This window comes from Hydractinia symbiolongicarpus, chromosome 3, assembly GCF_029227915.1.
Source record: "Hydractinia symbiolongicarpus strain clone_291-10 chromosome 3, HSymV2.1, whole genome shotgun sequence".
Lineage (NCBI taxonomy): Eukaryota > Metazoa > Cnidaria > Hydrozoa > Anthoathecata > Hydractiniidae > Hydractinia > Hydractinia symbiolongicarpus.
Window position 1 is genome coordinate 24,061,226 of NC_079877.1, and position 11,923 is coordinate 24,073,148.

The 11,923-nt window shown below is 32.8% G+C and overlaps 2 protein-coding genes across 2 annotated transcripts; both read right to left on the reverse strand.

Annotated features, from left to right (window-relative positions):
- Positions 1–796: 796 nt before the first annotated feature.
- On the reverse strand, positions 797–11,287 carry LOC130636356 (39S ribosomal protein L17, mitochondrial-like). The gene is made up of 4 exons (XM_057446045.1): positions 11,067–11,287; positions 1,765–1,928; positions 1,243–1,296; positions 797–1,124 (listed from the first exon to the last, which is right to left on the reverse strand). The coding sequence occupies exons 1-4, from the start codon at positions 11,245–11,247 to the stop codon at positions 843–845; spliced, it is 681 nt and encodes a 226-aa protein (XP_057302028.1). The 5' UTR covers positions 11,248–11,287; the 3' UTR covers positions 797–842.
- Positions 1,935–11,046, reverse strand: LOC130636355 (ankyrin repeat domain-containing protein 16-like). Its single transcript, XM_057446044.1, has one exon. It carries the CDS (start codon positions 4,408–4,410, stop codon positions 3,199–3,201), a length of 1,212 nt encoding a protein of 403 aa, XP_057302027.1. The 5' UTR covers positions 4,411–11,046; the 3' UTR covers positions 1,935–3,198.
- Positions 11,288–11,923: the final 636 nt, after the last annotated feature.

Here is an 11,923-nt window from a genome sequence, read left to right on the forward strand (position 1 = left end):
ATCCGATATTAAAAGTAAATCAAATTTAAGCTTCTTCTTTCATCGCTGTATTTATTAAATCCATGCTATATTGCAGTTTTCCTGCCGCCATTAAGTCAAATTGTAGAATAATTAATTGTTTTGGGCAGTTTATTTCATTATACTTTTGTTTAAAAGTATAAGTTTATATTGAGTTAGAGAAACATCTTAAAAAGTTTTTTTTTGTCCTTTTATCAAATCAAATTATTTTCTGCTATTTAGGTAGAAATTTCAAAAAATCGTATACACAAAATTCAGCATCGCCAAAATAATTCTTTCATAAATCGCCAAATTAAAGGTTACCTCCCGTGAAAAATCAAGTTGAGGTCATATAAAAGAGCTTGAAAGGTTGTCTAGAAATTTGAATATTTTTTTTAAAATCCTTGATTGGTTCTTTAGAATTTGGACTAAGAAGATTAACTAATTATGCATGATGTCATGCGTATGCTCTGCAAGGGAGTTAATTTAAAATTTTTGAAAAGCCATGTAGAGTTAAAAATATTTTCTGGCCGTTCACTTTGACGAGTTTTGAACATTCTACATAATTTTTTTTTATTTAGTTACCATAATTATGCTCAATGCATACTCATGACGTCACAATTTCGCATAATTAGGGCTACTTTTAAGACAAATATCTCGAGAACAGATAAAGATATTTGGAAAAAATAAAAGATTTCTATACACATTCAAAGATCTTCGATATGAGCTCAACTTGATTTTTAGCGGGAGGTAACCTTTAAATTCGTGCTAAAACTTTACACAAATAAGGAACACTGACTGTAGCAGCACAAAAACTTCTCAAAAATACACTCCCAACAAAGAAACTACAGACTCGTTCCCGTCTTTATTTGGTCTTTCTCCATTTTTTTCTTATTCATATGTTTCTCAGTCAAATCCTTCAATTCTTCTTCACTTGGTAGAAGGGGCGGTAATTGGTTACCCAAAAATTCCACCACGGCATTCCCTTCTTGTCTGTGTATCAAGCGACCTGATCTATAAAATGGTAGCGATTCTGAGTGGAGGTGATAGACTTTAGTGTATCGTTCTGCTTGATCGTGGTACCTTGGCAACAAATCTTCAAACACACGCGGCACGAGTTCTTTTCTCTTTAAAAAAAGATATATTCTTCAATGTTATTAAATGATAGAATAAATAATAAAAAAGTATTAGTTTTCATTTTTGTTCTAAGAAAGTTAGGACATTGAAAGTTAAAAGGTTGTATACCTGTAGCATTGTATAGACGCCTGGTTCATCCTTCCTCTTAGCCGTGTCAATCAACTAAAAAGAAAAGACACCCATTTTCACATTTCACAATTTTAGTCCCAATCTTATTATCTTCCTCGTCTGATATTCAGGTTCATTTTCTTTTGACCGCTACGCTGGGTATCTGGCCTATAAAATTATTGCACGGCCGATCAGAGATATGGATCATTTTAATGATGAGTTACTGCAGAAAATGGGTTTTTAATTTTATGTTGGAAACGGCGTTTGTTGTGCTAACTGAATGGACCTACAGAAAATATTCCAGACATCCTGCAGAGGCACAAAAATTCTGGTGCTGAAAATAATTGTCTCACTATACTTACACAAAACAATATAATTGTTTTCTTCACTTTTTTTGTCCCAAAAGATTCGTTAGGCCAATTTAAAGTCTTTTTGCTTGTTAACACACAAAAAACAAATCAGCCATTTTGAAAAGAAATAGATGAGATGGAATTATCAAAAATGTATAACAACGTGACCTACCAATTCAGCTAGTCGTGACAAAGCTTTTCCCTTGCCGAAAGTGACAACGACTCTTTCTTTTTCAACCAGTGTATCAAGCAAACCTTTGAATGTACGTCGTCTTCGTAACTTAGATTTCATACGTGTATTCAACACAGCATCGAAACATCGCTCCTCCAAGTCCCCTAATAAAAAATACATTAAGGTGAATAATTTTCGCGGTAACTAATTTTCGCGGAATTGAATTTCGCGAATTATACGAAAAGGATACTTTATGAAATTTTTCTCTCTCGATTTATACCGTGTTACAAGGACTTTTTATGTAGAAAATAAAATAAGGACTTCTTAACCTAAGCTCTTACATGCAATGACAGGTAAAACAGTAATTTCCGCGAGAGCTCATTTTCGGAAAATTGACCAAAATTAATTCCCTAATGGTACACAGAATAGGTTGGCATATAAAAAAGTAAAACAAATGAGTAGCTGGTCGGTTTTAAGAATCGCTCGTAGTTCCATTTGAAACTGTGTGATGAACGGTTAAATGACAAAAATTCCAAACACCAAATTTATGAGATACTAAATTAATTTACAAAAACCAACTTCATTCTCTTCTCAAAGTAACATAATTATATTTCTTTTTAATTTTTAACTTATCCCTGTAAAACGTTTTAAATCACCAAATAATCTTGGTAACTTAACTTTATTTTCACCCCTAATAAAATTAATTAAAAACGTCTTTTCCTAATTTCCGAGGTTAAAGAGAATCTTCAGTAAAAATGAGAAAGTCAGAGAAGTCTCTATATGTTAGGTATATGTTATCCACCTGTTTAAGAAAAATATTCACCATTAAAATAGAAAAATAAGACTGTCCCCAGCCTACTCCCTAACTATTTCTGACTACTTAATTTAGACCTCAGAGTAAAAATCCACTTAATTCAATTTAACTACATCCTTCCAACTATCTTTTAAGCAAAGGTTATTGTATTTTAAAGAAAAAGAAAAAGTATACATTAGAACACACGTAATAAACTATACAATACTAATTCAGGGCATATTAAATCCTTGGTAGTTAGGGTCGAATTTTTTGGAAACCTACCTTAAATTTCAAAAATATTAATAGAAAAAAATGTTAAAAAAAATTCTTTGAGAACACATATGAATTTTAATCCTTGTCAATATGTTGAAGTTTGAAAATAGTTCTGATCGATCATTTAAACTTAAAGGTCCCTAACATTTTCCTGTCATATCAAAGAAGTTGTTAGTATTCCTGACATTTTGACAATATTCTGGACTTTTCTGACATTTCTAATAGAGTGGAAATTCTACAAATAAATCGAAAATTGTACAAAAAAACAAAACAGACAAAATTTAACATGATGGTCTTGTAATTACCTTGTCAGATAAAAGTAAAAATTAAATATAATAATATAAATATAAATGTCAACAAAAACAAAGTTAAATGTTACAAGTATGAAAAGCTTCTCGAATTGCATCACTCATAGCATATTCAATTGCAATTTTTCCTTTACAGTCCATAAGAGTTGTATCACATGCACGAGCAAGTAAAATTTTCACAACCTTACACCGGTTTGCTGCACAAGCAAGATGCAACGCAGTCCTGTCCTTTGCATCACATAAATTAATTTTACTTCCACGATCAAGTAAATATTCAACACACTCCACATGACCTTCCTTGCTAGCAATATGCAATGGTGTTGATTTCGTTTTTAATGTTGTTATATTTACATCAACTGCCATCTTTTCTATCAGATATTTTACTGATGCCAGCTTTCCATTCTGCGATGCCACATGTATGCATGTTCTACCAAGAACATCACTTGTATCAACACTGCCTTGTTGATGCTGGACTAAATACTCGCCAATGTCAACAAATCCGAAACGAAATGCATCCATTAAAGGTGTGCTGCCACAAGAATCACTTACATCAATACCATATTGACATTTCTCAACTAAGAACTTCAAAATATCATATTTTCCATGCATTGCAGCTGTGTGAAATGGAGTTCTCCCATTTTTACTGGTCGTATTCCACAGGTTTTTGTTAACGGACAATAAGTATGTTATTACATCCAAATAACCTTCTCGACATGCTAAATGAAAACTAGTCCAACCATCTTTATTTACTCGCTCAACATTTGCATTTGCTTTGGTTAAAAGTTTCACAACATTGAGATGGCCTTGTTGACAAGCGATCATCAAAGGTGTCCAATCAGCACGCTTTAGAACGTCAACTTGTGCACCACTGTCGAGTAAGCAGGTCACACAATCGATGCACCCACTGTAAGCTGCTTCATGCAAAGCTCTTTTACCGTCTAAGTTTTTGTGTTCAATGTCTGCTTTATGTTGCAACAGCAATCGTAAGCATTCCACATGCTTGTAGCGTGCAGCAAGATGTAGAGGGGAATCACCAGATTTTTTGTGCACAAAGTTACTGATTGATTCGACGTTCCTTTCAACTTTGTGAGCAGAAAAAAGTTTCTTCAAGCTTGGCACGTCATTGTTGAGGACATATCTCATAACAGGTATTGACATGCATTTGTTTCGACTTTCAATGTCCATATTCTCTCCTATCAGAAGCATATATTGTACTAATTGTGCATTGAAAACAACAATAAATACTACAGTATATCCCTGATTATCCAACATCACATATATTGTTTTTTGAGGGCTTTTTGCCAATCAAATAATCTCAGAATATGAATAAAATAAATAACGGACATTGTTGTTGTCAATTTAAATCAATATTATTTGCTTTTCTAATTAACAAAAAGAAACCAATGCTTCTGTTTTTCTATATAGATGGCATATGTGGTGATCACTTATTTCTATCTCACAGGACGTTTATTTTATTGACAAAAGAGCCAATATTAGCTATAAAAAAAGAATGTTTTTAATAATATTCAATAACTTTAAGATGTAACTGAAATACAATCTAATGTCATGATTAGTACCAATGAAGTTGTGTGACCTAAAAGTTGGAAAGTGGGCTTGGCGTTTACACAAAAAGCAGTTGATGGTACTAACTCATAAATATTATAAGTATATATATAAAAAGTACAGTAGTATTGCAGGAAAGTTAGGAGCTGACACTCAGTATGTAAGAGTTGCAAAAGTGAGATTATAGACAAAAATTATGTACAACAGTGTCTCATTAGAGATAGTTAAAGATTTCAGCGACTTAGGTGATATGTTAGGGTAGCATTTGAGTGTTATTTATAGGGTAGTTTCAGTTTGGATAAAATTAGGAATATTAATGTTGTTGACTAGATTTGTCGTGCTGATTCAACCAAAAGGTAAGTTGTATGAGGACTGTTTAAGAAGTGTTTGGGTGGCTAGGGTTCTTGGAGAGAACGCAGAGGGATAATTGGGTAACAAAGTGTAGACTTGCTGAAAACCAAAAATGACTTAACTAAAACCACAAAAAACTACTACACTGTAGTCCAGATAGACAGTACTAAGTCCACTATTACATTATTTATGGAAAAGAGACTATAGCTTGTTTGAATTGCAACCTAGTACCATGTGAGTTTATCAACATATTAAACACACACATTATATATACATAAAACGAACTACAAATGACTTGTTACCCTGGTGAAAGAGAGAACCCAAGACTTTCTGTGCTTTTTCTTGTATTAACACTACTAAGAATCTTTCCAACTAAAGTTCATTATTATTTTAGCTAACAAAATTTAAAAGAAGTCATGGCTGACAGCAATATACTGTGTTAAAATATAGATGCATCTGGATAGTATTTGGATAGTGTTGGTAATCTTCGAGTTGTGAGTTCCTTGAGTTGCTAGTTATGAGTTGCCTTAACTAAGGGTAACCGATTTCCAGAAAAATAACTTTGCTTGTTGTGGACGTGTAGCATCCACCACTGGTGTTTCTTTGTAAACGAATATATAAATATTGAAATTTAGTCAAACATGTAGCTAACAATTTTATTCAGAAACAGAACAGAAATAAAAAAATTAAAACTTCGATAAGAGTTTTTAAATTAGGTGAAAATTTTTTTGTCAATCGCAATAATGCATAACTGGGAAGCGAACAAAGTTCATCAAAACTAAATTTAATATAAATCATGCTCAAGTGAATTTGTACCACAAATGAAAATTTTACCCCTTGGGGAAATCAATAGAAAACTTGTACCACTTTTTCCTTTGTCAAGCTGAAGATATAAAAGCGACGCTTTAAATTTGCTAGGGGATTGGTGCATATCAATCGTATGATGTACTTTTTGATTTCAGTCCAACTCTACGTGGGACGGAATCTTTAAAATCGCCTGATGGAAGATAGATATATATATCTAGAGACAGCACAGAGCCCGGACGCTGCTAACTTTTTGTCCAGGCTAAAACCTCAGAACATTTTCCGTCTTCTCGAAAGCCAATGAAAATGCTTCATTTTAATCTCTGTCAATTTAATGACCAATCTAAACAGAGATTGTATGCTCTTCGTGTGGCCAGAACATTCCGTGTACGGCCACAATTAAAAGTGCTTACATTTTGTTTGTAGTCTGGTTTGGTCGTATAAGTAGCTTTATTGATATGTAGCTAGGTAGCTAAGCACTATTTTTGAAATTCGTGTATTTTATCGGGTAAGATCTATAGACATTGACATGAACTATTTATATTCTTTGTGTATTTCTTTATTTTAAAGAATTTTTTTAGATCAAACATTATGCCTATATAAGTGAGAAAAGTATGCTTTTTGGTGCTGACTTGGATCTCCTTTTGATTGGTGCTGGCATACCCATTTTAATAGTCTAAAATTACTTACTTACTAGCTAGCTATCGAGGTAGATAGCTACACAAAATAGTGCTTTAATAAGAGTGCCTTTTTTCTTAAAGAATTAGCTAGCAACAAAAGTCCTTTGTCCTGCTTTGTGTATTTTTCCATGGCTGAACACCCAAATTCTGTTTTTATGGTAAAAAAGGGTGCTAAAAATAACTTCTAAACGACACTTTGTGGGGCCTTCTATCAGATAAAAAGATATATGTTCGCACAGGTTTTATTATATTTTTTGCAGAAACGTGACAAAACTTTATTTCTCCTTGCATCGAACAGTCAGGGTGAACTATTAGCCTGTCACAGAATATATAGAACTTTTTGAATTTTTACATTTTCCCGTGGTAAGCCCTTCTGGCTCTGACAACAGCATGGCAGGCAGAAAAGTCTGTTTTCAGGCCATTCCTTTCTACAGAAATATTTTTGAGTCTTTAAAATATCAAGTGTAGAAGGATAACTTCTGATTGACATATATTTATATAAAGTCGTAATAATACCTTTGTGCAAAGAAACAGACTTAAAAGAACCTTACTTCACCTAGCGCATGCTTCTTTTTATCTACCACACAATTGTTAAAGCGAAAGGGCTTACTGCGGAAAATGTAAACATTCAAAAAGGTCTATAGTTAGTCGATGCAGGTTAGGAAGACGCTACTCACAGTATAAGCCGTTAAAGGCTTCTTTGTGTTCTTTACAGCTAACTACTCTCTATGCCATGTCTTTTCTTGAAATCAGAATATTGTGTTGTTTAATAATACAACATACTGCTACAGTAAAATTAATAACTATTTTGCACAATCGTTTCTTGTTCCCTTTTGTGGTTTTAATTGAAGCACAACTTTATGTGGATCTAGATAAATATAGATGGCTGAGATCAATAACGAAAAAAGTGTGGAAATTTAAGTAAAAAATATCTATCGTATATTTAGCTGCATGAGCTACATGAGGGGCTAATTATACTGTACGCACCATGTTTATATATAATTATTCTGCATCGGCTTGGTTAATTATAAGTTCTTCCTGAGTTCCTAGTTTACTTGAAAAACTTTCTTGAACTCCTCCAAAATACCATAAAATATTTTCTAAGATTTCTTAGAAAAGACTTGACTTTAAAAAATCTCATGAAAAGGACCATTGATTTATCAAATCAAACAAATTCATTATTTGTGTGTTTACCCTTTTTTGTTTCAACCTGTTGAATTCAATTTGCTAATTTGAAATTTCAAAAGTTAGATTTGTTCAACTTTTTTGATTTGTCAAACAAAACAATGACCAATCAATTTCCTCAAAATGAAAAATTGTAACTACTGAATAGTTACTCTCCAAAATGAAGTTCAAATTTGAGAATTCGAATCAAAAAAGGATGATAAAGAATCAAATCTGTTGAATTTAATAAATAGATTTCGACAAAATAAATCCTGTATTGTTCACAGGTTTCAAAATCATGTATGGCCTGCTTAATATGTTACTTGTTTAACAAACATATCAAAAGCCAGCTTGATTAAATTTATATACATCTATATAATAATACGGAGCTTCTGTCTGTGACTTTTGCAAAATGGATAAAATTTCTTTGATTAAGTCTATAAAACATCGCTTATAAATTTGTTTTGTAAATTAGCAAACTTTGACGTTAGAGCAATATTGACGTCAAAGGAAAGAATAATAAGATTAGTGAAGCTACTGCATTGCAGTTTTAAATTTAAGGCTAAATAACTTGGAAACGAGTGGAAATAACTGACGTCATCTCCTGCGTGGGTAACTAGGGACTACCTGGGACCAATTTGGGTAAGTTTTCCAAACCTGGGTCACCAAATCCGTTTCGGAATGGACGGGTTAATGACGTCATAAAAAACCTTTAAACCCTAATATCCCTGCATCCGTTTGTCACAAGTACACGATCCTATACATTTTCTTGATCAGCGTTTCAAGATCTATACGATAAAGGCAACAGGCATACACATTTCTAAAAAAAAATTTTGTGTTCTGACATGTCTCTGCTGACGTCATCAAAATTTAAATGACGGTTGTTTTTCTCTGTTATCCTGCCTAAGTGGATTTTTCCACGGGCCTTATCGACTAGTATATTTATAATATAATTTACCTTGTGGATCACATGGCATTGATTTGTCTCTTTTTAAATAAATTCCCTTTTCAAATCAAAAAGGCAAAGAGAGTCTTGTATTCTTGTTTCTTTTTTAGATCAGCTGTTAGCAAACCATGCACCATCAGCATTTTCAAAAAATCTTCAGCAAGAGAGTAAGTTTTGAAGGCTTAAATCTGAAACATTCAAATGCTAATGTATTAATTGCTGAATTCATTAACAATGAACTACTTCATTTAATTAAATTTAGCTTGTTCAGAAGTTATTATGTTCAAATCGTCAAGTTTATACATAACAAGATTTGTATTCTGGAATTTTCCTGATCAGTTTTGAAAATATACAGTTAAAGTTTCAACTCTTATTTTAAAATATATAATTCATATAGATATCTAAAATTTTATTTTTTATTTTTTTATTTATTGAGTTGTATCTTAACATTGCAGGGGAGTTACAATAATAATTGCGAGTTGGGATACTTAATGATGTTTACCCCATAATTCTCTGTTTTCAAGGCCTACAACAAATTTCAGAATCTTTTAGGCTAATGACAGAAATCTTCAAGACGCAGGGCTTCTTGTCTAAAATTCAAATCGTATTACACAAAAAATAACATTAAGAAAATATTTTTGCTTTTTTGTGGAGATGTCACAAATACAATATATATAACATAAGAAGAAAGATAAATATAAATATTTCAAATCAATTTTAATAAATTCATAACTAACAGACAAAATACTGAATACCCTTTGTCGTTTGGGGGCTTCTGATCACCTGTAAGGTGATTTTGACCTCGACCCTCTGCCAACAATCAGTGGCTTGGCCTCAACAAAGAAATATTGAATTTCCCAAGAGACGTGTTTTTGTGCATGATTTAACGTAAATAAGAGTTTTATTTTAAATTTTGTTATGCTGGGAATTTTTCAAAAAATTCACAAAAATAATTTTATTGTTCGAGTTCGTAAAAATAATTTGGTACCGTAAATAAATGCAACTTACTGGTCTTGGAACTTACAACTCACAACTCATTCAACTCATGACATGATTTCCCATACCCCACAGTATGGGGTTGGTCAAATTTAGAATAAAAAAGAATACTAGGACAATATGGGATATCACGGTAGTTAATTTAACTGTCTGCCCCTGCACTTATTTCGTAGTAGTCAAACAAATGAGTCAACTAACTCGCAGATATGAACATGTGTTCAGGTTTCTTAGTGGAATGGAATCCTTTTGCAAGGCACAATGACCGAGTATAGACAATTTTAAAAATTATAAGAGAAAAGGGAACACATGGCAGCTTAATATTTTAATACAAGCTTAAAGCAATGCCATTGTGTTTAAATTTTCTACCCTGTAAGTTCTGAAAGTGAAGGGTAAATTCAGAATTAAAATAAAAATCCTGAGACGCACTGGAATAATAGGAATGTGTGGTGCTGTTTTTCAGGGTCTGCCCACTCTAGTTTGTGGGTAACACGTGTGGGTAACACTGACCTAGTGTTTTATGGTTTTTGCTTTGCTACTGTTTGTGCAGATCAGTTCATTTTTGTGCAAACAGACAACTAGCCCTATAAATATTTTATACCTGGTGGTCATAGTGACCACAAGAATTCTAAATGGCTGGTCAAGTCAATTTTTTGGCTGTCAAAAAATTAATTTCATTGTTGAGAAATATTGTAAAATGACTGTGGTTTTAAACGTAACGCATCATGGGAGTCTTTAAACTTTGTACGTCTATACTTATGGGAAGAACGCTTACAAAATATAAAAATTCCTTGAAAAAAAACAAGCACACGTTTTGCCAATAAATTTTATAAAAAATTTGCATCTAGGATTTCTTGTTTGACTAAATGAGACATTGTGCTGTTCTCTAGCTAGGCATCATCATTTCAAAAACAGTTTTGAAAGGATTGTTGCATGGAAAAGTAACAGAATTCAAACATATATTTACCTTAAACCTGATAGATTTAGATTTCGCAAAAGCAGAGTGTACTGCTTGTGGGGCTGCATTTTGACAAATACTGCAAGGGATCCCCTCTATTAGGAACTGTATATTCGTACGCACTTTAATATGACATAAAGTGCGTATTAATAGTGCGTAGCGCTATTCATACGTAGAAAAAAGGAAAAAGAATCCTAACCCTAACCCTAACCCTAAAGCACTTTACGTACGAATAGCGGATGAACATATACATACACAAAAATGGGCAAAAGTGCGTACGAATATACACTACGCCTCTATTATTGTGGTTTTAATCCCTGCCTGTCTATAGTAATGGAAAATAGGTACAGCAAATGCATAATTGCAAATGTTATACATAATGCTTAATTTCACAAGTACGAGTTTATTGCACATTTTTCTGTGTGCTTTGCCTGCTTAGTTATAGCTAGCTAAAACAAAAAAGCAAGACCTTCAAAATATACTTGATCTGGGAATTTATTCTTCCATTTGGATATGTGTCTCCTTTTGATCATTAACTCGTCTGTTGTTGAAAATTCTCGAGCAAAAACAACTTGCAAAGGAAATTTGCCAGCACAAGGTGCTAATCTCTGGAAGAATCCTTGCAGCATGTTTAGCTTGGTGGCAGCCATGTTGGGGTCCGTTTTTCACCATTGCTTGTTATCGGTTTTAAATGGGAAACGGATAAATTAAACGGGTGCAGATTATTACTTTAAAGGTAAGACTTGCAGCATTTAATTTTGTTTCAAATGTTAGATAATATTCCAACATTAAAAAAATGTATGTTTTTTAAATCGCAAGAAAAAATGTTTTGCAAAAATAAGATACGTAACGGTTTTAAAAAACAGTCGCCTAAGTATTTCTTTGGAGGGCGTAAACTTATCGGCGAATTTTTTATTCGAATGATTTTTGTAGCGATTGCGCAACGTCGTGAAGGTTAGTCGGATTCAGCCCCTCGAATTGGAGGCCCACAAAGAGAAATTTATTCTTGTTTGAAAGAAGTCTTTATTTTTTACAGGAAATTGTAATTTTGTGAACCTTCTCTGTCACAGAACTCTTTCGAACAATATCATTTCTTGTTCTACTTTTATCATTTTATTGAAAAATACTTGTCACTACTTTATTTCTAAATTTAACTGAGAATTCTTAACTAAATAACTTACGCAGGGGGTAATAAATTGGTGGTAATGTCTTGTTGCTGTGGTAACAAGAATACGTACGGTTTCACCTGTAAGAAAGTCACGGTGCGCCGAATCAAAACAAACTTCATAAAACACACGAAAAATATTTATTTGTAGTAATCACAGT

Bases quoted from the DNA above. Each gene is read 5' to 3' on its own strand.
- LOC130636356 (XM_057446045.1), bottom strand. From the start codon at position 11,247: ATGGCTGCCACCAAGCTAAACATGCTGCAAGGATTCTTCCAGAGATTA. The intron at 1,297-1,764 runs GTAGGTCACGTT...TTTTCTTTTTAG, and splicing joins TGTCACGACTAGCTGAATTG to TTGATTGACACGGCTAAGAG. The intron at 1,125-1,242 runs GTATACAACCTT...CTTTTTTTAAAG, and splicing joins GCGTCTATACAATGCTACAG to AGAAAAGAACTCGTGCCGCG.
- LOC130636355 (XM_057446044.1), bottom strand. From the start codon at position 4,410: ATGTTGGATAATCAGGGATATACTGTAGTATTTATTGTTGTTTTCAAT.